At 41.1% G+C, this 25241-nt stretch overlaps 1 protein-coding gene across 1 annotated transcript; it reads right to left on the reverse strand.

Annotated features, from left to right (window-relative positions):
* Positions 1-15416: 15416 nt before the first annotated feature.
* Positions 15417-19855, reverse strand: slc16a7 (solute carrier family 16 member 7). The gene is made up of 4 exons (XM_061673985.1): positions 19625-19855; positions 19416-19559; positions 15699-16535; positions 15417-15625 (listed from the first exon to the last, which is right to left on the reverse strand). Exons 1-4 carry the CDS (start codon positions 19839-19841, stop codon positions 15417-15419), a joined length of 1407 nt encoding a protein of 468 aa, XP_061529969.1. The 5' UTR covers positions 19842-19855.
* Positions 19856-25241: the final 5386 nt, after the last annotated feature.

The following is a 25241-nucleotide window of genomic DNA, read 5'->3' on the forward strand; positions in this document are numbered from 1 at the left end:
ATTAACACATGCACATGACACAACAGCTAGCTTCTCTCATTCCAATTCAAACAGAAGACAGTGCTGCTGTCTTTGACCACCTGAAACATGTCCTCGCTAGAAAAAATCATCAGCTAACTCCTACCTAACAACATAAACACTGAGCTATGACTGAGTTACAGCAAAAATGAGGAATGGTAACGATAATAGTTTAGGTATTATTATTTTTGGAGTTATAGAAGTTAAGAAATGTTCACTTCCACGTCCTGGTTTGCACCAGGTATTTAAACCACAACTTTGTATGACTAGACTGCAGCATCCATTGATCTGTGCAGTCAGCGTGCACAGAGTCCAGTCTTGGAGAGGTTGGAGATATTGGGTGGAACAAACAATTTTTGAGGTAAGGGGGGGGCATTATTTCTGTTGTTAAAATATTACATTTCAACCAGGTACTGTATAGTTATACATACATATACTTTTGTATACATTTGTTTAAAAAGGAAATATGGTGCAATACATACTTTATTCATACATACATACATATGTACATACATTTAGGGGTGTATGATCAACCCCCCCCCCCCCATAAAAATGGGCTAGAAGCGCCTATGTTTAGAACCTTGAATGTTGAATTTGTGAGAATGTAACTTGTTTTCTCACAAGATGATTTCCTTTCCCAAGAAAGTAATGTTATCGTTATTTTCAAAATGCAAATAAAATAAAGTCAACTGCGGTGAGCTGAGCAGCCAAATTGGATGGTCAAAGGAAACAAATAACTGGAGTGAACTTGAGCTCACCAGATCTTTGCTCGCCTGCACAGGCAGGATGTGAGAATAACTAATAGAAAAACTGAAATTGTATTCCCCCCCTGTAAAGAGGGATGGTTGCATATCCAGGTGCCTGCTTCAAGTACCCCCTGTGTACGACTCCTGGGTGCGGAGAGAGGAAATATTTTTCTTCCAGACGATGGAAGAGCGAGTCAGGTTTATGACTGTTGGGGGGGCCTTTATTTCCCTGAGAAGAGTCATTATTATTGCCCTGCAAATTTATGGCTTACTTCTGAGGAGAACGTACCAGCTGAGTGCCTATCATTTCTCTTACCAGATGATACATTATTGATAAGTCTATGGACCTATCATCTCTTACGTGCCAGGGCCGTAACTCATCAGCACACAACAACAATGCAATGTGTGTGTCTACTCTGTTTTCCCTACTGTATTTTTTCATGTTACAACTCGAATGCTTTAATCCAGACTGCTCAGATCGAAAGAATTGTTACTTTTAAAGTCACTGTAGAGTAAAATTGCCTTGTAAATTTGACACACCACAGAGAAGTGTTGTTAACAACCCTGCCACATTGAAACGATTACCAAAAAAAAATAAAAAATCACCCATGACAAAAAAATGAAGATTCAAAATTGGGAAAAAACAAGTCATTGTCTCCATTCTCAAATTATGTGGGGTCATCTGCTTTAAATGAAATATCACTACAGATGGATGCTACCGTAACTTCCCGTGTATAATGCGCACTCATGTATAAAACGCAAAAAAAGTTGACCTCAAAATTCTGGAAGACCCTTCTACCCATGTATAATCCATTTTTACAATGCATGATTTTGCGTCTACCCATATGATCAAAACGTGAAGTAGTATCTGTATTTTGTTACTTTTTTCAAATAATTATTCTGAACTTAACACGTAATACTTTCTTTTTATTTACTTGCTCTTATTTTGAAATTCACAGTCATACTTGTATTTAGTAAATGAGAAAACACACAGTTGTGCTCATATCGTGTTTGATTACCCAGGCAAAATTTGTAAGATGGGTACAATTCTTTAAAGAAAACATAAAGGACCAGGCGAAACACATTTAATTTTATTTTAACGGGATTCAAATTAAACTGTCAAACATTTCACAAAAGCATTATCATTAAACAAAACATAACCATAAATAAATTAATGATGGTTGTTGTTCAGTCATCAGTCGTATTTAAAAAACAATATTTCACAAATTCTGCCTGGGTATGTAAACATATGAGCAGAACTGTACATATATGCAGTCATATTGGAATGAAAGTGTACACCTTTTACATAACCTCTAGATGGGGGCATACATTTATAAAATCGGAAAGTTCTTTCCATTTTCCCCATATACCTATGTATAATGCGCACTATTGACGTTTGACAATTTTTTGGGGGGGGAAATGTGCATTATATATGAGAAATTACGCTACTTCATCGAGCATCTTTCTTATGCCTACACAGAACTACATGTTCTCCTCACTCTCGGGCCAACAACGAGGAACTCTAAAGCAAACAAGTGAGCCGATTAACAGAAGAGAAGACGCATTTTCGGGCCAAAAAAAAAAAAAATCAACAAAACTGAAATTGGTGAAAAAGAGTTTAATGCTATATCTCCCAGTCATGGACGACATTTTCAGCAATTATATTCAAACAATACAATACAACATATTTAGAAACACATGTTCATAGTCACTTTACAGGGTTTTTAAAGTAGAAAGAAATGCTTTCCAAAATTGGGTATCATGAGCAAGTTTGCATGAGCTGGGGTCACACATGGGTTGATGAGACGTAGAAAATGGTTTAAGACGGGACAGATGCAGGCTGAGAGACAGCGAGTGTGCCCCGTGTCAGCCAAAAGGGACAGCACTTGCCTCTCATTTTCATAATGTAGCCAGGACATGGAAATGTGAAATCATACACAGGGATGAGTTTTTGCGACAAGTATGTTAGCATAGACAGTGGAAGGTGCAATATAGATGATCGAAGAAGAGAAATGATGAAATACTGTTTAAGCGTCGGCTATTTTTTCAATGCAAGCTGGTTGCTATTATGTTGTGAAAGAGTAATAAGGCAACAAAGGCTATCCTCCTTTTGACGTTGTCCTTCACCTGGCTGTGAACAGCTTCTGTGTAAAAGGGCAAGAAAGATGGAAAATATTATTTTCTATGAGAACAACCCAACATGAGCTACACACCAGAGTCTCTGCAGTCTGCACACTGAAAAAAGTTAATCATCGGTGATGTTTTATACGAGGCCTCCCACACGTGCGCCCCTCGCTGAAGGACCCTTCAGCCCAGCAGCAATCATCCTATTTAGACAATGAGAGGGCCTACTTTTTGCGACGTGCTATTGTGTAACGTAGCCTTCGGTTGCAATCATGCTCTTCACGCTGCCACGATGACGCTTAACTTGGAGCTTTTGTTTTTGTTTTTTCCAGGCCGATTGTTTATGTAAGCAGTTTAATTAAACCCTGGATAGGTTGATTATCGTAAACGAATGCTTTTTAACATTTGCACATTTTGGAATATAAAAACCCAACTACATGGATCTTCTAAATTGTGTCCTCTACCACAAGCTGACAAACTATAAATGTAAGCAAGTATCTTTGAGACATTTCGTTACATATTGTAATTTCATCTTGATTGTAAAAACATACATCATGAGCCTCATTAAAGAAAGATAAGGCTAAATCTCATTTATTCATTTGTAACTTCCCCGGTTCTTCCTTTGCAGAAGTCTTTTAGCACGTTGACAGTGATGTATGAAAAAGGGTGTGTACCAGCTGGATTGTAAACAGAGCAGGATTTATCAAGTTTTAAAGTGATAATTTTCACATTTTAACGCAATAAGTTATCATGTTTAAACGTGATAAAATTTTACTTTTGCATTCAGCAAAAAAAAAACAAAGCAATTACTTGCAGTACAGGTCACTGGTGGAGCCCGATGAAGGGAGAGAAAGGTACGTGTGTCTTTTTGGGTCTTATAAATGAAATCTTACTAGTTATGCAACTATGATGTTCTTCTAGAATACTGTAAAAAAAATAATAATGAGGCTGAGGTTTTAAAAAAACTGGAAACCGAAAGTCAAATTTGTCACATTTTAATGTTAAATGTTTAATGTTATAATGTTAAAACTAGAAACCTATCACATAATGTGATACTGAACTTTTTTTTTTTCTGTTATGGCAACAATAAGCTTCCACAAATTCTCACTCCTCGATGTGAATTTAAAACAATTTGGAGATGTTCCTTAACATGGCGGCGTCAGAACAACTTCCGCCTCGCTGTCAAAACATCAAAGAGCTAGTAATGTTGCAATTAAGAGAAATGAAATCCACCAAAAGACTCAACGAATGTGTTTATTTGCTTCCCACATTCTCAGCCCCAGCCAATCCATCACCACTGAACAACCTTATGAATACATTAGAATAAATTACAGCTGATTGGCTGTGCAGGAGTCACTTGGTGACTTATGTTGTTTGTCATTCTCTGTTTCACGAGCTGCTGCAGCCTGCAGGTGATGATGCACAGGCCGTGTATCGGAAGAAAGCACGGCAGCATCATGCAGCTCTCTCTGAGTGAACGTTCACACTATTGCTTTAAATTCTTTTTTTCTCTACATGGCAAACATTAAGACATTTGTAATTGTGACTTCAGATTTCAGCCGACACTACCGAATGACTGCCTGCACTTTGAGCTGAGTTAAATACACACAGAATGATCGGACAAAGAGGCACACTTGGACAGGACGAGTGGAAGGAGAGAGCTGATTGGAGGAGACAAGTGGCGCAGGGCACACTAAGACAGGACACAGGTGAAACTAATAACAAAACAGAAATAGCAGCCATGACATACACACACACACACACACACACACTCCAAGCCATAAGTGTTAAACAAATTTTTGTTGTTGGCCACATTGTAGAAAACATTAATATTTAACTGTCTCATCATATTACATATACACAACAAACTGATGGATAACTAGTTTTGAAATCAAAAGTCAAGGATAAGAGTTTGTTCAACTATTGTTCAAGTTACTGTAAAAGGAGGTTTGGTAACAATAAATGCTTGCAATATCAATATAATATTTATTATATTTGACAATTTGAAATGTTGGTACAAAGTTGAACAAAAATTCTGGAAGTTGACACATTATTTGTTTTTGTGGGCCACATAAAATGATGTGGCCGGGCGGTTCTGGCCCCCGAGCCATGAGTTTGACATTTTTTGATAAATTTTAGTCTTGTTATGTACCTTCAACAAAAATTTAGGACCATTCGGACTTTATAAATAAAATTCTTACCGACAACTGACACTGGAAGTGAGGGCTTACGGGTAACTGCCCAAAATGACTGTTATTGTAGTCTGCAACGGTGTAGAATTGTCCGGCATTATACTGACAGCTGTTTCTAATATTGTGACTCTTAATGAAAAAATATTATAGCACCGTTACAAACAGTGATATGTTATGTCATGTGATAATCATGTGACAAACAGTGATATGTCATGTCATGTCTCCTGGTCCACCTGAGATGTGACTTTAAGGTTTTGTTTCTTACTGATAAAATATTACACGGCACTAAACACCTTCCTATCTTGCTGACTTAGTAGTACCTTATGTTCCTTACGCTCGGGTCGGTCTTTTGGTGACTCCGAGAGCTAAAAAAGAAGTTAGCAGGTACTCTGGAATGCCCTATCTGTGGAAATTAGAGCGACTACCTATGTAGAAATGTTTGCTTTAAGATTCTTTTCTGATTAAGGGTTTTAAAAATAAACTTGACTTGCATGTACAGTATTTATTGGAAAAATGCTTATGTAAAAGGGAAAAACCTCAAATATGAATGTAGAATGTGTCTATGTGATATGACAACTCATTCGTAAAGCGTTAGGCATTTAAACCCTGACATACTGTTCATTTTCCATATACTGTATGTTCCAGGTCAATTTTGATTTGGGCCAAGAATATCCTCCTAATAATTTTTTTATCAGTTTTAGAACTACATATCTTTTTTCATTGTATTAATGACCTGTCTGACATTAATAATTTGATAATTAATCCTTAATGTTTCAGAGAAAAGAAAATATATTTTTACTTGCTACATTGCAGTTACCTGTTTTTGCAGGTCCAGAACTCACTTTTACTTGTTCGGATTTTCGAGAAAGGCAGTGCAGTGAACGACTGGTTAGCGCATCTGCCTCACAGTTCTGAGGACTGGGGTTCAAAGCCCGGCCCCGCCTGTGTGGAGTTTGCATGTTCTTCCTGTGCCTGCGTGGATTTTCTCCGGTTACTCCGGTTTCCTCCCACATCCCAAAAACATGCAGGGTAGGTTAATTGAAGACTCTAAATTGCCTGTCGGTATGAATGTGAGTGCGAATGGTTGCTTGTTTATATGTGCCCTGCGATTGGCTGGCGACCAGTTCGGGGTGTACCCCGCCTCTTACCCGGGGATAGCTGGGATAGGCTCCAACCACCCTAGTGAGGATAAGCGGAATGGAAGATGGGTGGATGGATGGATGATTTTTCGAGAAACCCCATGACCCTCCAAATCTAACAGTTGCAGGTTTCTGCAGTAAACTGTGCAAATGTGTTGTAAACACAGACAGTTCTCAGGACTATTCCAAGCTCTCTCTTGAACACTAGTCACCACACTGTCTCATAAAAAATGTCAACATTTTTAAATTACAGTTTCAAGATTCCCACCTTTCCCACCACTTTCCTTAATTAAGCACACACTGGTAAATGTAATAATACATTTTTCATAAACACGGGTTAAATTCGATCCAGTACAGCCACAGTGTACACAAACTTTGTAGCACATGTACAAAGGAATGACATTTTCATTTACATTGTTTATTTTGGGATTCAATTTAAGGGTCTAAGAATGACATTTAGGGAATTTTTATTTGCTGTCAAATGTCAAACTAGGTCAAATTATACCAGAAGACTATGTAATACTTAAATAATAAATATATGTGCACATTTTGTAAACAATAAACAAAGACTGTGTTTTTTAAAACATGTATTGCAGCACCCCTCCTTGAGCCATTACTTTATTGTGGTGGTGGGGTTTGTGTGTTCCAATGAACCTAGGAGTTAAGTTGTCTGGAGCTTTATGCCCCTGGCAGGGTCACCCATGGCAAACAGGTCCTAGGTGAGCGACCAGACAAAGCATGGCTCAAAAGACCCCAATGTTGTATAAATAATATTGGAAGACGTTTTCCCTTGTGGGTAACCGGGGCCACTCTGGAGCCAGGCCTGGAGGTGGAGCTCGAAGGCAAGTGCCTGGTGGCCAGGCCTGCACCCATGGGGCCCAGCCGAGCACAGCCCGAAAGGGTGACGTGGGCGCCCCTTCTCATGGGCTCACAACCTGGCACTAACACAGCCCCAAACCATCACAGATGCTGGCTTTTTAACTTTGCGTCCATAACAGTCCGGATGGTTCTTTTCCTCTTTGGCCCGGAGGACACGACGTCCACAATTTCCAAAAACAATTTGAAATGTGGACTCGTCGGACCACAGAACACTTTTCCACTTTGCATCAGTCCATTTTAGATGAGCTCAGGCCCAGAGAAGCCGGCGGCGTTTCTGGGTGTTGTTGATAAATAGCTTTTGCTTTGCAAAGTAGAGTTTCAAGTTGCACTTACAGATGTAGCACCGAACTTTATTTACTGACATTGGTTTTCTGAAGTGTTCCTGAGCCCATGTGATGATATCCTTTACACATTGATGTCGGTTTTTGATGCAGTGCCGCCTGAGGGATCGAAGGTCACGGGCATTCAATGTTGGTTTTCGGCCTTGCCGCTTACATCCAGTGATTTCTCCAGATTCTATGAACCTTTTTGATGATATTATGGACTGTAGATGATGAAATCCCTAAATTCCTTCCAATTGTACGTTGAGGAACATTGTCCTTAAACTGTTCGAATATTGTATATAATATTATATAGAATATAATATCGCCGTAATACTGTATTCGTTGTTCTTTGGCGAGGATCAAGAATATCTACACCTGTGAGTATTGTTAGATTGTCTGTCTACATCTGTTGACATGGCACCACAGTAATGCTAAATGTAACAGAAAAACAGAAAAAGTGGGGTCAGCAAAAGAAATAAATAAAGTGAAATTGACCATATTTGGACATACAAGGTTTTCGCCCGACAGCGATGGCATACTCTCTAGGTATGAAAATAAGAAACTTCCACGTGAAGTCATCAGTACTGCTCAGCAGCACTTCAGTTTCAGGGGTGGGCGGTAGCCTAGGGCCTCCACCTTAGGGCGCATCCAAACGCGTTTGAGTGGGCATCCAAAACCTCACAACCCCCATCGACGATTGGTTTTCAATTGTGATAAAGTTTGATCCCCACCACCACCTTCCAGTCAACAATTATTGTTCTGGGGTATCACCAAAGTGGTGGGTGCCCCGAGCAGCAGCACACTGCAGGCCACTAGTTGGACCAACATGTTTCACCCCGGCCTCCATCTTGAGGCTGAGCTGCTACGCCTCACTTACTCTGCTAATTATTTATTATCTTCTCCCTTTTGCATTTCCAGTCCCAGTCATCCTCGCATTCTCAGCCCGAGCACGGGTGTCGATTCCTGAGGGCGCGGCACTGCCTTTGGTGGGCATCTGCAGATTCATGGGAATAAGGAGGGGATCTGGGATTGACCATTCCAAATGGAGATAATCAAACTAAAAGAGGTCATATTAATCACTCGAGCATGTCTGATAGACCGAAAACACAAGCCAGTTGCGTTTCATCAGCCACATGACACACATTACTTCATGTGTGCTCAGCGTGTAAATGTGTTACCGGGCAGCCTTGTGGGCAGTGAATGCCATTTACTCTTCAACCGAACATGTTTATGCTGCAGTGTGATTCAGCGTGGCATTCAAAGGATAGATTACAATCCGCGTCTTCCTCCTGTAACACGCACACAAGAACGCTGTCGGTTGTCCACAGCAGAAATACAAGCGTTAGTGGGTTTCTGCATTGGCCAGATAAAGAGAAACAATGGTCCTCATAGGCAGCACAGAGCTTCCACACCCAGACTTTCTGTGACACATTCCTTCCAACAAAGCCTAAATGTATTTTGAGTGGCAGATTAAGGATATTGGTCAGAGCCCGCATTGTCAGCACAGAAAAGTGGGGTAAATGTGCGTATAGATGATAATTCACACATCTTTATAATAGTCGGCAGACAAAAAAGTCATTTTCTTCTGGCTTTCGGGGAGTGTGTTTCACAGATTGTCAATTTTGGGCACCGTAATCGCATTAAGTCTTTGTCAAGCATTACTCATGACGGAGAAGTTCAGGGCCTTCTCTGGTTTGTGCACGTTCAAATGAATCCATAATGAAACTTGCTGGATCATGGGGAATAAATCCATCCATCCATCCATTTTCTGAGCCGCTTCTCCTCACTAGGGTCGCGGGCGTGCTGGAGCCTATCCCAGCTGTTATCGGGCAGGAGGCGGGGTACACCCTGAACTGGTTGCCAGCCAATCGCAGTGGGGGAAAAAAATAACATCCAAATACAATGTTCCTGCTGTTCATTTTGATCATCTCTTAAATAAACTTTATAGCAGCGATTCCCAATACTTGTTTAGCCAAGGTGCAATCTAACGACACACCATCAAACGAAAATTGAGCAAAAAATTTTTATATTGAAATAATGAGGATCGAGTCCAGGGGGTGGGGGTGGTGGGGGCATCAGTTTTTCCACAGTTGTTGCTAATTTTGTCCACTAGACATTGCGCAAATGACCACTTAATGTAATTGCCCACGTGAGCATGACGGTGAGACCTGGAGGGGCGTGATCCTGAAGAATGGTCCCTCCCCGACCAGAATCCGAGCGGTGTTCTGTTATTGGACTTCTGATTCAGATTTTCCTTAACGAATACCATGTTCAGACATAAGGATGTCCACGTGCACCTGGCACCATTTAGATGGTCGACTTTGTGGTCATGTCAATTGACTTCCATGTCTTGGACACTCGGGTGCAGAGATGGGCGGAGCTGTCAACCGAACACCACCTGGTGGTAAATTTTATCCGTTTTAAGTTTCATTTTTTGGAATGCAGAAACAATTAAAAATCCAAAAGTGGTGATAAACTTACTTGTCGAGCAGAAATGTAATTTCAGGCCACTTCTGAATCCTTTCAGCTGCTTGATGTCCCGCCATCTCTGAAAGGCAACGCCTACGTTCACCAATCAATCCCATGTTGTTGCTTCTTCACTCTTATTTCTGTTTGCTAGTCTTATGCCCAGTTGTTGGCAAATGAGGGATGAGCATTTATTTATTTTTATTTAGTTTCAGCAAACCTACTGAATCCCAAAGAAACAGGTCAGGGCAAGGCTGCTAGGGCTTAATTGCTTTGAGTGTGTCGGCGAGTGCACAAGAAATGATTGACACCTCTTCAGTCACACCCTCTTTCTCTGATTGGTTGATTTTCATCAGATTTATTTTTATTCCTCTGATTCCTCTGATTTTCCTCCCATCTTCCTCAGTGGTTTCTTGCAAATCAAATAAGAGGACAAAAAGTGTTTTTTGTTTTTGTATTTATCGCTAGCTGTTTCAGACTGTCCCCTAGTGGTCAGCTGGTTGAAAATATATGAATCGTCCATTCTTATTCTTCTCGTCTTCTCGCAAATATTGACAAATGTTGTTGTCAGGTAACGAAAAGTATTAATTTGTCCTTGAATGTTAAATGTTTTCCTATTAGTAAATGTTAAGGAAATACTAACTATTACTATGCAGGGGAGTTTGCATGGCCTTCAGAGATTCAGTGCTGACAAATTTTTTATTTTTTTTCAAACAAACAATTTCAATAAATGTTACGTTTCACTTGTGACACACACAAAACATTATTCGTAATTATTTATATATATACTGTGATAACCGTCACCTTGCATATTATGCATAAATACAAAGACTCAAAATAATGCAAAGGCCAAATAGTCAATGGCACTCTCAGTCACACACGGGAACATGCATGTGTATTATATGATGCACTTTCCTATTATTATGTCCTCTCGCCAGCTATTCTTGATAATAGCCACCTTGCACAATAGAAATGAAAAGAATGACTACAAATACTTCCCAGAGAGAAAAAAAGAAATAGTCCACCCTATGCTCTTAGTAATTAATGCGCATGCTGTACAATTATTTCAACCATCCATTTATTTTTATTGCAATTGTCCTCTTTAAGGTCACAGGTGAGCTGGAGCCTAGCCCAGCTGACTTTAAATGAGAAGCGGGTGCCAACCCTGAAATGGTCACAGGCCAATCACAGGGCACATTTGACATACAGTACAACCATTCACAGTCAGTCAAACCTACGGACAAGGAGTTAAATTCACCGAAGAAGCATGTTTTAGGAATGTAGGAGAAAGCGAGAGTGCCTGGAGAAAACCCATGCAAGCACAAGGAGCATATGCATTTCACAGTGTAAGCCCAGATTTGAACTCTCAACCTCAGAAATGTGAGTCGGATGTGCTAACCACTCTCACACCATGGCGTGCTCCACAATTATTTATTTACAATTATTTTATTTCATATGTACATTGGTGCCTTGAGATACAAGTGACCCGACACACAAGTTTTTCAAGATTTGATTTTTTTTTTTTTTTTTTTGCGAAACAAGCGCTACATGGTAGCAGTGAACTCAAATCGCTTCACAACAAGCAGCAGTGCAGATCGTGAGCAATTCTTCAAAAAAGAGGCTTTAAGCTTTTACATACAGGTCACATTTGGAGTTCACTGTCAAACTGAACAAAAACAAAGATAATTACACATTGTGTATTTAAAAATTTACCAAACTTCACGAACTTAATGCTAACACATAAGGAAAAACACTTATGCTAGAAAGACTAACAAATAGCATTTATATCTATAACGCTTTAAGAAAGGGATATCTGAACACAAATGATGCAGCATCACATGTAGACAGAGAATATTACAATACTCATAGGCATATATTATTTATCCTCTGCTATAAATTACCAATATTACTGCCGATTACTGAGTCACTTACAGTAAAGGAGTGAAACTCTTCTTCATTTATCTGCATTATTGTATTATAATGCCCCGAGTGGGCAAGTAATGCACACCAGAAGGAACTTCAATGAAATTAATCATGATGCATAAACTGGTTAATTCTTGACATTCCATGTAGTTATGTGATTACTGTATGTTTTAATAAAGTACAACATTAAAAAGTGCTATTTTCCTTAATACAAACGGGCTGGAATGGATCTCAAGACACCACGGTACTTTGTTATTGATAACAACCACCTTGTGCAATAAAAACAAACTAAACACCAAGAAACACTCGCAGTGTGACAGGAGACCAGTGTGGGGCGGGAGATCGAATGTCGGACAAGCTTAGCTCAGTTCGAATGACCAAGTGTGAGTAGGGCCTTAAACCAAATGTTCGGGCCACAGATGATAACTAAACGCTTCCATCTCCGGTTGACGTGATAGTCACGCTGCTTGTTTGTGTAAACATGGCATAGACAGATTACTATTGGGTTGGAAAGAAGATTAGCAGTTCTTATTAACCACTATGTTGGATTAAATAGACAGTATCAGTCATGTTTTACACGTGCACAGTTGCCGTTGCCACAGGAATAGCTTCCCGGATTAAATCGTGTGGTCCAAATTAAAATCAGATTTACTGACATCAGTCACAGTTCATCGCAATGATTACACTCAAGCTGTTGAGAGAGGAGATGATAATAAAGCTTATGGGTTCCGCTACTCATAGGAAGTCTTGATTTTTCTCTCTTTTGCCTCTCTTTAACCTCTTTTCCCATTGCTAACAGCCTAACGTCACATTTGGGTCCGCATGATCACAGTTGTGACAAAAGATTCTCAAAGGAATTTGAATAATTAGCTCAATTGTACCTGTTATCTGATTGAAATGAAACAAAAAGAACTCACCCTAAAAGCTTTACCCTTAAACATTCCATCTCATCTGCAGATAATGTTATCCACGCTTGTAGAAGAACCTATTGATTCACACACATAAACAATTTCAGTCCATAAGAAAGGGAGTCGATATGCACCTTACAGGGACATGATAAGGATGGAACATTTAAGCATACATTTGTAATAATGGCATTCTTTCCTTGAATGCCTCTCCAATGTATCTTGGACTGCAGATGCTCCATGGTATGAAGCTGTAGTCAAAGCAGAATGTACAGGGGCTTTTAACTGGAGCTAATAATGTGACCATACCAGTCAGTCCTCTTGGGTTTTCTTTCTCTCCAGAGGCTGCCAAGAGTATTTTGAGTCTGAAGCAGTCCTCGACGTTTCATTACAAGATTGTGGCGCAAAGTCCTGAAAACAACCAAATCAAAAGTTATACGAAAACACGGAGGTTGATCAATTCAAACACAAATACGACTGAAAAGGTGCAGGAGGTTTCTGACCAACAATGAATCAGAAGAATTAAAGGTTATTCATTCATCATAGTTGACATTTCCTATAGACATTTTTTGTGGCCAAATTAAATAGAAATAACTCACCCCCCTCCATCTCCATAATTTCTGAAAATAATAATAATTTCAACAACAAGAAAACATTTGCTAGAGTAGTGCTAGAGTAGTTCCTCGTTTACTGGGGGTTACATTCCAGAACCCCCACAATAGATGAAGTGGAGTAGAGACCATATATCTATTGTTTTATTTAGATTTATTTTAAAGTTGTATGCATAATACCAATACAAAATATGCATGTGAGGTGCAGGTATTATTTTTGCCCACTTGGGGTCGCCAGGCCCATGTTCTAGACTGTAATATCTGTGACTTTTAATGTGTATGGCTCTAAAAACCGGGGCCTGGCAGGATAGTAGCGGACTATTAAGTGGCTTACCCTACGCTAGTCTGCGTGTTGAGCTCCTCTGACTGTCAGTTGAACCGTGCAGCTCGTATATGAAAGTGCTTGTCACGTGTTTACTTTGCTACCGTTTGTAAAATAAAGCGATTGAAAGTGCATGGGCGGCGGCCTGTGAAGGGATTGCAGTTCATTCTAACTAACGGTGGTATTAAGTAGACGGACAGTTGCGTGAGCCAGTTCTGCTTTGTAATACACACAGTATACTTTATCTTCTTTTTTTCAGTGTGAAATGATGCCAAACGGCGGCACGGTGGCCGACTGGTTAGAGCGTCAGCCTCACAGTTCTGAGGACCCGGGTTCAATCCCCGGTCCCGCCTGTGTGGAGTTTGCATGTTCTCCCCGTGCCTGCGTGGGTTTTCTCCGGGCACTCCGGTTTCCTCCCACATCCCAAAAACATGGATTAATTGGAGACTCTAAATTGCCCATAGGTGTGAATGTGAGTGCGAATGGTTGTTTGTTTGTTTGTGCCCTGCGATTGGCTGGCAACCAGTTCAGGGTGTACCCGCCTCCTGCCCGATGACAGCTGGGATAGGCTCCAGCACGCCCGCGACCCTAGTGAGGAAAAGCACCTCAGAAAATGGATGGATGGATGATGCCAAACGTTGGACAATCTCAACAGTCTTTTATCCCATCTTTCCACTGTTATGGCAATGTGAGTCTGCAGTAACAGCCTGTGTGGAAAAGGATGATACTACGTTTGCATATGAAATGACAGTATTTTGTTAGTATTCTTAGAACATACAACTTTGTTTTACAGTAAATGATCATCCATGTTAGATGCTTTTTTTAGCTGCACGTATAGTATAGAGCAGGATCAGAAATCCATAATATTTTGAAATGGGAGGTAAATTTAAATTAATATCATTTCAATCACAACTGACCGTGATTATTATCTTTCCAAAGCCACATTTATTTCACACAGCTCTTATATTGGAGTCCATTAGATTTAGTTGTACCTAACAAACTATCACAAAGGTGCAACCCTTCAGTTATTTACCATTTAATTGTTCAATGTAAATACTGTATCACCCATTCTAATTGTTACACTCCTTTCCTTAACCGTCTTATGTAAATTGGAGATAAAACACTTAATTCACTTCACACACTTAACTGTATGTTTGTATGTTGAATAGAGAGAGGTGAAATAAGTAGAGCGCGTGTATGACCTGCGGTACCTACAGCATATGAAATAAGGTGGGAATGTAGAGAAAATTTCAAAATAGAAATGTCTGCCCCCTTTTAGTCCATTGTGTCGCTGCTGGGTCAATACAGTATATTCAATATACCCTGTATAAGAAGGTGTTTTCAATTTGAACAATAATAATAAAAAAGAACAAAAAATAAGACCAGCAGATGATATTTCATCCTTTTTTTTCTTTTTTTAATATGTTTTTAATGATAAAAAAGAACAAAAAAATAGACCAGGAGATGAGATTTTCAGCCTTTAAAAATACTTTTTCTAGATTTTGCAAACTGGGTCAACTTTACATATTGGTGTTTGCTGCCACCTAGCTGTATTAGTAAATTGATAAAAAAAAAAATAATAATATACTGTACATACATACTGGCATCATGTGTTATCCTAATCCTTCAACCTCTAAATAAACCAAAAGGCCACACATACTGAAAATCTATGGGTTTAATCTGAGGTAGAAAGTGTTTCATTTATTTATTTCCGTAAATATCAACTACACTACACACACTCCACACACTCACACATCATACCCAACAGTCATTCCTGTGCTTCATCCTGATTCATTTTCAGCTGCACAGCCTCTGCACACGTCTTCATCTCTGCAGACGGGCGCTGCCTCTGCTCCTCATCCAGCCTCTTGTAGTTGTAGTAATGCATGATGAAGAAAAATATGCCTGGCACCAGCATCAACACACCACATGCGTAGTACATGTACTTGTAGTCTCCAAAAATATCTACCAGCGCTCCTGAAAGACAAAAATAAACTCATCACAAATGTTGTCACGTCAATCTGATGTACTCACTTATTTAGTTCCAAACCTGAAAGCGGAGGACCGAGAAGCACTGGGCCGCACTCGATAATGGTGACAAGTCCAACTGCGCTGGAGAAGCGATGCGCTCCCACGAGGTCCATCAACACTTCGAAAAGCAAAGAACACACCATCCCGAACGCCATCCCGAAAAACACGGCATAAACGACAAGGCCAACATATCCAGATGCCAGAGGGCACAAAAGGTGGCACACTCCATTGTAGGAAACAGCAAAACTGAATAAATACTGGATTTTGGGCCGGATCCACTTTGTATTGCCGATCAAGCCAGTTGTTGGTCTAACAAACATGTCCACGAGAGCAAAGATGGACAGCAAGAACGCTGCTGAATATTCATCAACACCCAGATGTTTGGCGTAGGGGGCTAGAAAAACTACAGGTCCAAAAAATCCAAATAACATGACCACGTTACCGATGAGGTAAATGAGGAATCCCCTGTGTTTGAAGAGCGAAACATCTATAAAACTATGCATGCAGCCCTTTTTATTACTCTCATTTTGGATTTCTACAGCTTGTTGGTTATCTGTGGGGACTTCCTCTGCTCCATTACTCTCATGTGGCTCACTTTTTAGTTGAGTTTGGACTTTTTTGTTGGCAGGCCTCATCAGAGAACCAGCAACACAGCAGTTCAAAACGAGGCCTCCAAGGATCAGGAAGCTTCCTCTCCAGCCGAAAGAATCAAAGAGAAACTGATTGAGCGGAGCAAGAGTAAAGAGAACCACTGGACTTCCTGTCATCGCCAGCCCGTTTGCCAGCGGCCTCTTCACGTGGAAGTAGGTACCGATGATGGTCAGGGCAGGCTGCAGATTGAAGGCTAGGCCAAAACCTGATGAAATTATACAAGAGAGGCTTTATCATATCATAAATAATACAGGAGATTTGGCATAATGGTCAGTTAAGCAATGAGAGAAATGTCAAGCTATAGCACCACAATGCAAATAATTACATCTTTTCCCACCCATTACGACCACTCTATGCTTGCATGATGGGATTTTTAATGACCATTAGTTGTCCAATATTGTACACAACAAAAACTACATTGTGAAGATTTTTACGATAATGTTGCATTTAATAGCGCTGCCGTAATACAGATTAATTGTTTTATAAATCACATATGATACATACAGGAAAGGATAGATTTAAAAAACAATTTGCAGTATTAGCTGAAATCACCTCAGGTTTCATTTTGACGCAAGATTATAAAACATTAGTGTCTTAGATAAGGACTTCCCTTCTTTGCATTACTTATAGTTAGCAAACCAAATTTGTTGTTGGTTGGACAAAGAACATGCGACTTTTGTCACAAAATGCTGACATTTTCTAATACAACAGAGAGATGAGTGAAGTGTTGAAGTAAAAAAAAAAAACCTTTTTGTGCCAATTTTGTTGGAAAACATTTTGTTAAGAACAACTTTTCACACATTGTATAGTCCTTAAAATTAACAAGGTGTTTACGCAATGTCTGTGTTATGCGTTTGAAAAATTATTTCCAAAACGTCAGCTCACATCTCCGTTTTTATTGGGCAAGTGTAAAATGTTGGACGATAGATTCATGCTTGTTCTTACACAATTGTAATTTCCATCCATCCATCCATCCATTTTCTACCGCTTATCCGAGATCGGGTCGCGGGGGCAGTAGCTTTAGCAGGGACGCCCAGACTTCCCTCTCCCCAGCCACTTCATCCAGCTCTTCCGGGGGGATCCCGAGGCGTTCCCAGGCCAGCCGAAGGATGTAGTCTCTCCAGCGTGTCCTGGGTCTTCCCCGGGTCTCCTCCCGCTGGGACGTGCCCGGAACACCTCACCAGGGAGGCGTCCGGGAGTCATCCGAATCAGATGCCCCAGCCACCTCATCTGGCTCCTCTCAATGTGAAGGAGGCAAACCGAAGGAGGCATGACCGTTCCTACTAGCATTATAGTTTCTGCTCAGAACACCCCCATGACTGCCCTTTATAGATTCCGGTGCCGATGACAACTTCATTCACGAAGCAAGAATTCACCAGCTCCAAATCCCTCTCCTAACCACTTCCGTCCCGGAAGAAAGTCACAGGCATGGATGGCCGAATCATCTCCCCCGTTACCCACGAAAAAGTGCCATTCACCTTGTTCATTTCTGATAATCACCTTGAAAACATCTCACTTTTTGTTATGAGGTGGATTTTTTCGCCTGTGGTTCTGAGTCGATGGTCCACCGGGAGAACACCGGCTTCCGTTGGGCAGGAATGAATGAAGACTTCGAGACACTTGGCTTTTGGGCTAATTCGATTTATTGAACAAGCCTTCGTGTCATAGCAGCTGCTTACAAAGCCAGGAGAACGAAAAAGCCCCCAAAACGCCTGGATGCCAGTTTATAAAGGTATAATTATCTGGGCGTGGAATTAGCCCAGCCCCTGGGTTTACCCGGAAGGTGGTCGCTCCACATGACCATATTTGGAGGGTTCTGATGGCCACAAGGTGACACTATGCCGTGAAATACCCACACCCGCCTGCTGGCGTCCAACAAACTGGCCTGGTGCACAAATGGTACCCTTATCTCATAAGATGCAAATCAGTCCTCTTTGAAGACTCAAAACCTCTGCTGTAAACCAAAGACAGGTTATTGTCTGACAAGAGAAGGAAAACCCTAATAAACGCACAAATGGTTGTAGGAATTCCTTTGATGTAGAAATACAAAGAAAAGATGGTTAGCTTCAATACCGATCTCAAAGCATTTGGTCCTCTCAAAGCAATTCTGACTTCGGTACTATTTAAATATATTACAGATATTACTTCTCCTGAGACCCCATTATTCCTCGGTATTCCCTGGCTTAAACTTCATAACGCTGCCATAGACTGGACACGTTTACCTATAACAGGATGGAGCCCTCATTGCCACTCACACCGCCTGCATTCTGCGGTACCACCAAAAATGCGAATTCCACCTCTCTTCCGTACATTTCCTCGGCTACATTATTGCCAAAGGTCAATTGCAACCAGACCCCGCCAAAATCCAAGCAATCATAGACTGGCCAATTCCCACCACCCGGAACGCGCTGCAACTTTTCCTTTGATTCGCCAACTTCTATTGCCGCTTCTTCCGCAATTACAGCAAGGTCGCACTTCGCCTCACATCCACCAAGTCTCCTTTTCAGTGGACCCCGGCAGCATCCCAAGCTTTCGAGCAACTCAAAACCATTTTTACCAGTGCTCCCATCCTACGCCACCCCGACCCCTCCCTCCAGTTTGTGGTCGAGGTTGACGCCTCAGACTCAGGGGCTGTCCTCCACCCCTGTGCTTTTTTTCCGCCGTCGCCACATTTTAATTACATATCATATACTATACTGTATATCGTTTTAAAAATAGCATATACTCTGCAATTGGCTGCCCAACAGTCCAGAGTGTACTCTGTCTCTCTCCTAAAGTCAGTAGGAATGTGCTCCAGCTCACCTGTGACCTAAATGAGGACAAGTGATGTAGAAAATGGATGGATGGAAAAATTTGAAATGTGGGTCGTGAGCTGAAAAGTTTCAGGAAACTTTGCTTCAGAATGACTTGGCATGGCTATGAAATGTCCAAAAGTCTGTATATGAATCAATACACATTAACAGATATACATATATACTGTACCTATAAAATATTGTCAAAAACAGCGACATACTCCTTAACAGCTAACCCCTGAAGTAAACTTTCTGTAAGTGACATTTTTGTCTGCTTAGAAAGGTTCAATTACCTCCAATTACTCCAACACAGAGATACAGATGGACAATAGTTGTTCCAAAAGAGGCGAGCACCATGGCAGAGGAAACCATGAGCCCGCCAACTATGACCACGGGTCTGCTGCCATAGCGATTCACAAGAATGCTACTCACAGGCCCTGCACAGGAGAGAGCAGTCACATTACAAACTAAGTACATAGAAATGTGTTGCATTCCAACTGACCTGCTGCATACATAGAGGCAAGCATGACAGAGGACACCCAGGCAATCTGGCTGTAGGAAATGGAAAAATATTCCTGAATCTCCTTGTAGTAGATGGTGAGCGACTTGGGAAAGGCGTAGGCGAATCCTATGGAGATGAAGGAGGCGAAGACGACGGCCCAACCCCAGCCTCCGTCCGGTGGAATGTAGCCCAGATTGGTTGCTGCTTTCGCCGGCATGTTGGATTGAACGGCTGAACAGAAGACAGAGGCAAAAAATAATCAACAGATTCAAGCCTTCTACTTACATGCCAAGCAAAGGTTATGACTGAAAGTGCAATGGACAGACAACACCTCTGCACAAAACTTACAAGTGTATTGGCTGACCTATGAAGTGCGTCGTTGGGTGTGAGTGTGACTGGCTAACCCTTAGAGGGGTCCTGCTGAAAGGCTTCTGATCTCATCACGTGTGCTTGTACAATAAATACAAGTAAGGGGGCAGGAAGGTGTGGGGGGGAGCCCAGCTTGAGACTGTGAACTTGTTTTTTAAATGGAGCCCTCAAAACGTCTTGTGTGATAAATATATATAAATAATATATATAAAAGCAAAACCTTTGTTTTTACAGCCATTTTTCATGAGATCAACTCAAACATCTAAGACTTGTACGTACTGAAAAGGCCTATTTCCCTCAAATATTGTTCACAAGATCTGTCTCAAACTGTGTTACTGAGCACTTCTCCTTTGTCGAGCTAAGCCATCCTCTTCAGGTGTGCTGGTTAGACAGCATGATTATTGCACAGGGGTGTCCAATACTGCCCACAAAAATAGGTCACTAAATGTTCAGTTTTACTATTTTCGTAAGTATTAAATCTTTAAACTGTAAAATGAGTTTAAAATGATAAACTGTTTTGGGATCAGTTTTGTGGTGTATTTATGGTTTAAACTATGAATATAGACGATTATAAACCTTTTTTTTATAAATGAGGAGCATCAATTTCTCAGTTTTTCGCTATTTGTAGTGGGGCTTGGTTTTCATCCAATGTGAGTTGATGAAGGGTTTCGATCCTTTCGCAGAATTCATACAGCAAACTCGATACAAAGAAGAAGTAACCATCAAACAAATCACTGTAATGTTTCTAACTACGCGGCAGCTCCAGTATAGTCTCGAATCTATATTTATATTGATTTTTATTTTTGTAGCCTTCGTGTGTGAAAGGGAAAACAACAAACATGACCTTAGTTGGCGATTAACTGAAAGTTAAAAATGTTGAAATACATTTTTTTTCACCTAGAATCACAAGCACCTCGAGGACGAGAGTCTCCCTGGTGATCCACCCTTTCACTGCTATACACTATTGTTTTTATTTTCACAATGCCTGCATATTCCATAACATCCATTACATCTGTTGACATGAACCTAGAGGAAGGCGTTTCCTTTTTCTACTAAGAGAGGCGGATGAAAGAAACCTTGCGGAAATAACATACATTTCTTTAAAGGCGGCTTATTGTCCAACTTCCCATAGTCGGGGGGGGGGGGACTCGGCCCAATGTCTCAGCTGTCCAAACATAACTGCTTGTGTGGAACATTTTTACCTTCAACAATTTATTGTGGTCAGCACCATTTATTTGCATTTATTTATTGTTGTCACATTACACCTGGTGAATAGGCAGCCCCTGTGGACTAGCTATTCATTAGAATAAAAACGCATTGACTGCATGTGGCTCAATTTGTGTTGCACTGCACTCAGCGACAGGTATGTATAAAACAAAGTGACTTAGTCTATCTAATTTTAGCTTCTAACATTTTTCCTCTTGCCATAAAGAAATCTAAATGATCCATTTATTTATTTACTTCATTATTATTATTATTATTATTATCATAAAAATGGTTTGGCTATAGCAATTATTTGAAAATCAATAAATATTTTATATAAAATATAATTTGGGTCAAATCTGACCCCGTTTTTAGCTTCTGACAGCAATTTTGAAAAGAGTACTGTAAATGTCATTCTTTTACCCTGAAATTTCAGTACGTTTTTCTAACGTGACCCAAAATACGCAAAAATTACAACATTTAAGAATATCATTCTTCTTGTACACGAGCTATTAACTTTGTATACAGTGTGGCTGTTCTGGGTCAAATTTGACCCATATCTGCTAAAATGGATTTTAGATTTGCCAGTGTGCATTAAATGTTGGGAATCTTGAAAGTGGGAAACTGTACATGCTGTAAATATGTGCATTTTTTGCATGGGACAGTGGTAAAAGTGTTTAAGTAAGATCATGTTTTTCCTGCAGAAACTGTAAAAGAGTCCTCGTCATGTACTGTATATGTGTATTTGTATGGGACAGTAAGGCCGGTGTTCATGGGGGACTTCGTAACAGTCCGGGGAACTGTTTAACTTCCTACCTACCACATTTACTTCGGTTCCCACAGAATCATTATCTCTGAAACATTGATTCTTCTTCTTCTTTTCATTTGGGCTTGTCTATTTAGGGGTTACGACAGCGCGTCATCCTTTTCCATCTCCTGCATCCTCCTCTCGAACACCAACTGCCCTCATGTCTTCCCTCACGACATCCATCAACCTTCTGTTTGGTCTTCCTCGAGCTCTCTTGCCTGGTAGCTCCATCCTCGTCATCCTTCTACCAATATACTCACTATTTCTTCTGTGGACGTGTCCAAACCATCGAAGTCTGCTCTCTAACTTTGTCTCCAAAACATCGAACATTGGCTGTCCCTCCAATGAGCTCATTTCCAATTTTATCCAACCTGGTCACTCCGAGAGCGAACCTCAACATCTTCATTTCCGCCACCTCCAGCTCTGCTTCCTGTTGTCTCTTCAGTGCCACTGTCTCTAATCCGTACATCATGGCTGGCCTCACCACTGTTTTATGAACTTTGCCCTTCATCCTAGCCGAGACTCTTCTGTCACATAACACACCTGACACGTTCCTCCATCCGTTCCAACCTGCTTTGACCCGTTTCTTCACTTCCTGACCACACTCACCATTGCTCTGGATGGTTGACCCCAAGTATTTCAAGGCCTCCACCCTTGCTATCTCTTCTCCCTGTAGACTCACTCTTCCCCCACCACCCCTCTCATTCATGCACATATATTCTGTCTTACTTCGGCTAATCTTCATTCCTCTGCTTTCCAGTGCATGCCTCCACTTTTCTAACAGTTCCTCCATCTGCTCCCTGCTTTCACTGCAGATCACAATGTCATCTGCAAACATCATGGTCCACGGGGATTCGAGTCTAACCTAATCTGTCAGCCTACCCATCACCACTGCAAACAGGAAGGGGCTCAGGGCTGATCCCTGATGCAGTCCCACCTCCACCTTAAATTCGTCTGTCACACCTACAGCACACCTCACCCCTGTTCTGCTGCCCTCATACATGTCCTGTATTATTCTAACATAGTTCTCTGCCACTCCAGACTTCCCCATGCAGTACTACAGTTCCTCTCTGGGTACTCTGTCATAGGCTTTCTCTAGATCTACAAAGACACAATGTAGCTCCTACTGACCTTCTCTGTACTTTTCCATCAACATCCTCAAGGCAAATAATGTATTTGTGGTCCTCTTTCTAGGCATGAAACCATACAGTTGCTCGCAAACACTCATTTCTGTCCTGAGTCTAGCCTCCACTAGTCTTTCCCATAAATTCATTGTTTGGGTCATCAACTTTATTCCTCTATAGTTCCCACAGCTCTGCACATCACCCTTGTTCTTAAAAATGGGCACCAGCACACTTTTCCTGCATTCCTCAGGCATCTTCTCACACGCTAGAATTCTATTGAACAAGCTGGTCAAAAACTCCACAGCCATCTCTCCTTGATGCTTCCATACCTCCACAGGAATGTCATCAGGACCAACTGCCTTTCTATTTTTCATCCTCTTTAATGCCTTTCTAACTTCCCCCTTACTTATCATTGCCACTTCCTGCTCTTCTACTCTCCCTTCTCTCTCATTTTCCTCATTCATCAACTCCTCGAAGTATTCTTTCCATCTATCTCACACACTACTGGTCAACATATTTCCAGTCAACATATTTCCATCTCTATCCTTAATCACCCTAATCTGCTGCACATCCCCCCAATCTCTATCCCTCTGGCCAACCTGTATAGATCCTTTTCTCCTTCTTTAGTGTCCAACCTCACATAGATGTCATCATATGCCTCTTGTTTGGCCTTTGCCACCTCTACCCTTGCCATATGTCGCATCTCAATGTATTCCTTTCACCTCTCCTCGGTCCTCTCAGTGTCCCACTTCTTCTTAGCTAACCTTTTTCCTTGTATGACTTCCTGTACTGTGAGGTTAGGGTTAGGGTACTCCTTTCCTGCCAGAAGATACACAAAGTACTCTCATGCCTGCCTCTCTGATCAACTTGGCTGTAGTGGTCCAATCTCCACCAAGAGCCTGTATCACCTCTTCCCAAAGCTGCACAACACTCGTCCTGTCTCAGCTTCCACCACATGGTTCTCTGGTCTGCCTTTGTCTTCATAATCTTCCTCCCCACTACCAGAGTCATCTTACACACGACCATCCTATGCTGTCTAGCCACACTCTCCCCTACCCCAACCTTACAGTCGGTAACCTCCTTCAGATTACTTCGTCTGCACAAAATGTAATCCACCTGCGTGCTTCTACCTCCACTCTTGTAGGTTACCCTATGTTCGTGCCTCTTCTGGAAAAAAAGTGTTCACTACAGCCATTTGCATCCTTTTTGCAAAGTCTACCACCATCTGTCCCTGTACTTTCCTCTTCTCTTTCTGCCGAAGAACCCGCTTTAAACCTCTTCTTCTTCTTCGACTTTGACCCATAGTAGCAGAATTTCCACCGGTGCCCTGCAGGTTTACGGCGCCGGTGGCGGACGTTGTTAACCCGGGCCACGACCGATCCGGTATAGAATTCTTTGGATGAACGCTCATATTTGTTGGCAAAGTTTTAAGGCGGATGCCGTTCCTGATGCAACCCTCTGCATTTATCCGGGCTTGGGACCGGCCTACAGTTTGCACTGGCTTGTGCCCCCCATAGGGCTGCATTCTGTGAAACATTGATTAAGGGTTCATAATCCAATTATCAGTGTCAGGCAGGCTATTAACACATTTAAAAAAATCTGTAGTTAATCTGTACTTGATATACTGTAGATTATATTCAGATAATTATTAAAATATTCTTAGCCCATGTCAGAATTGACCCCAAACTTTCCGTATGCCGGAGTAGTCTGAGAAAACCTAAGCAAGCCAGGTTATAACCTGCAAACCCCACACAGGAAGATCAGAGCTGACATTTCAACCCCAAACCTCAGAACTGTGGAGCAAACCACATGCTGCCATAGAGTTAATCAATTCTGTTAAAATAAAAAAGAAAGCAATTATAAGTTTCACCCATTTCAAGGGCTGCAAACTTTGTATGTTTCAAATGTAACAATCCATGTAATTAAAAGTCAGCAAAGTTCTTAACAGACGTTATTCGCCGATAAACTGGAAATGGGAATTACGTCATGCACAAACGGAAAACATATTTACAGACCTCGCACAAAACTGGTTAATCAGCAGGAAACTTGATTAGATATTCTTTTCCATTTTAATATCCTGCAGCTCCAAATTATGTGCACAGTTTTGAATTTC

Source organism: Phycodurus eques, chromosome 1, assembly GCF_024500275.1.
Source record: "Phycodurus eques isolate BA_2022a chromosome 1, UOR_Pequ_1.1, whole genome shotgun sequence".
Taxonomy (NCBI): domain Eukaryota; kingdom Metazoa; phylum Chordata; class Actinopteri; order Syngnathiformes; family Syngnathidae; genus Phycodurus; species Phycodurus eques.

Excerpts from the sequence above, each read along its gene's own strand:
- slc16a7 (XM_061673985.1), bottom strand. The coding sequence starts at position 19,841 with ATGCCGGCGAAAGCAGCAACCAATCTGGGCTACATTCCACCGGACGGA. Across the intron at positions 16,536-19,415 it reads CTGTGTTGGAGTAATTGGAG|GTTTTGGCCTAGCCTTCAAT; the intron begins GTAATTGAACCT and ends TAATTTCATCAG. Across the intron at positions 15,626-15,698 it reads TCTCGGTCCTCCGCTTTCAG|GAGCGCTGGTAGATATTTTT; the intron begins GTTTGGAACTAA and ends TTTGTCTTTCAG.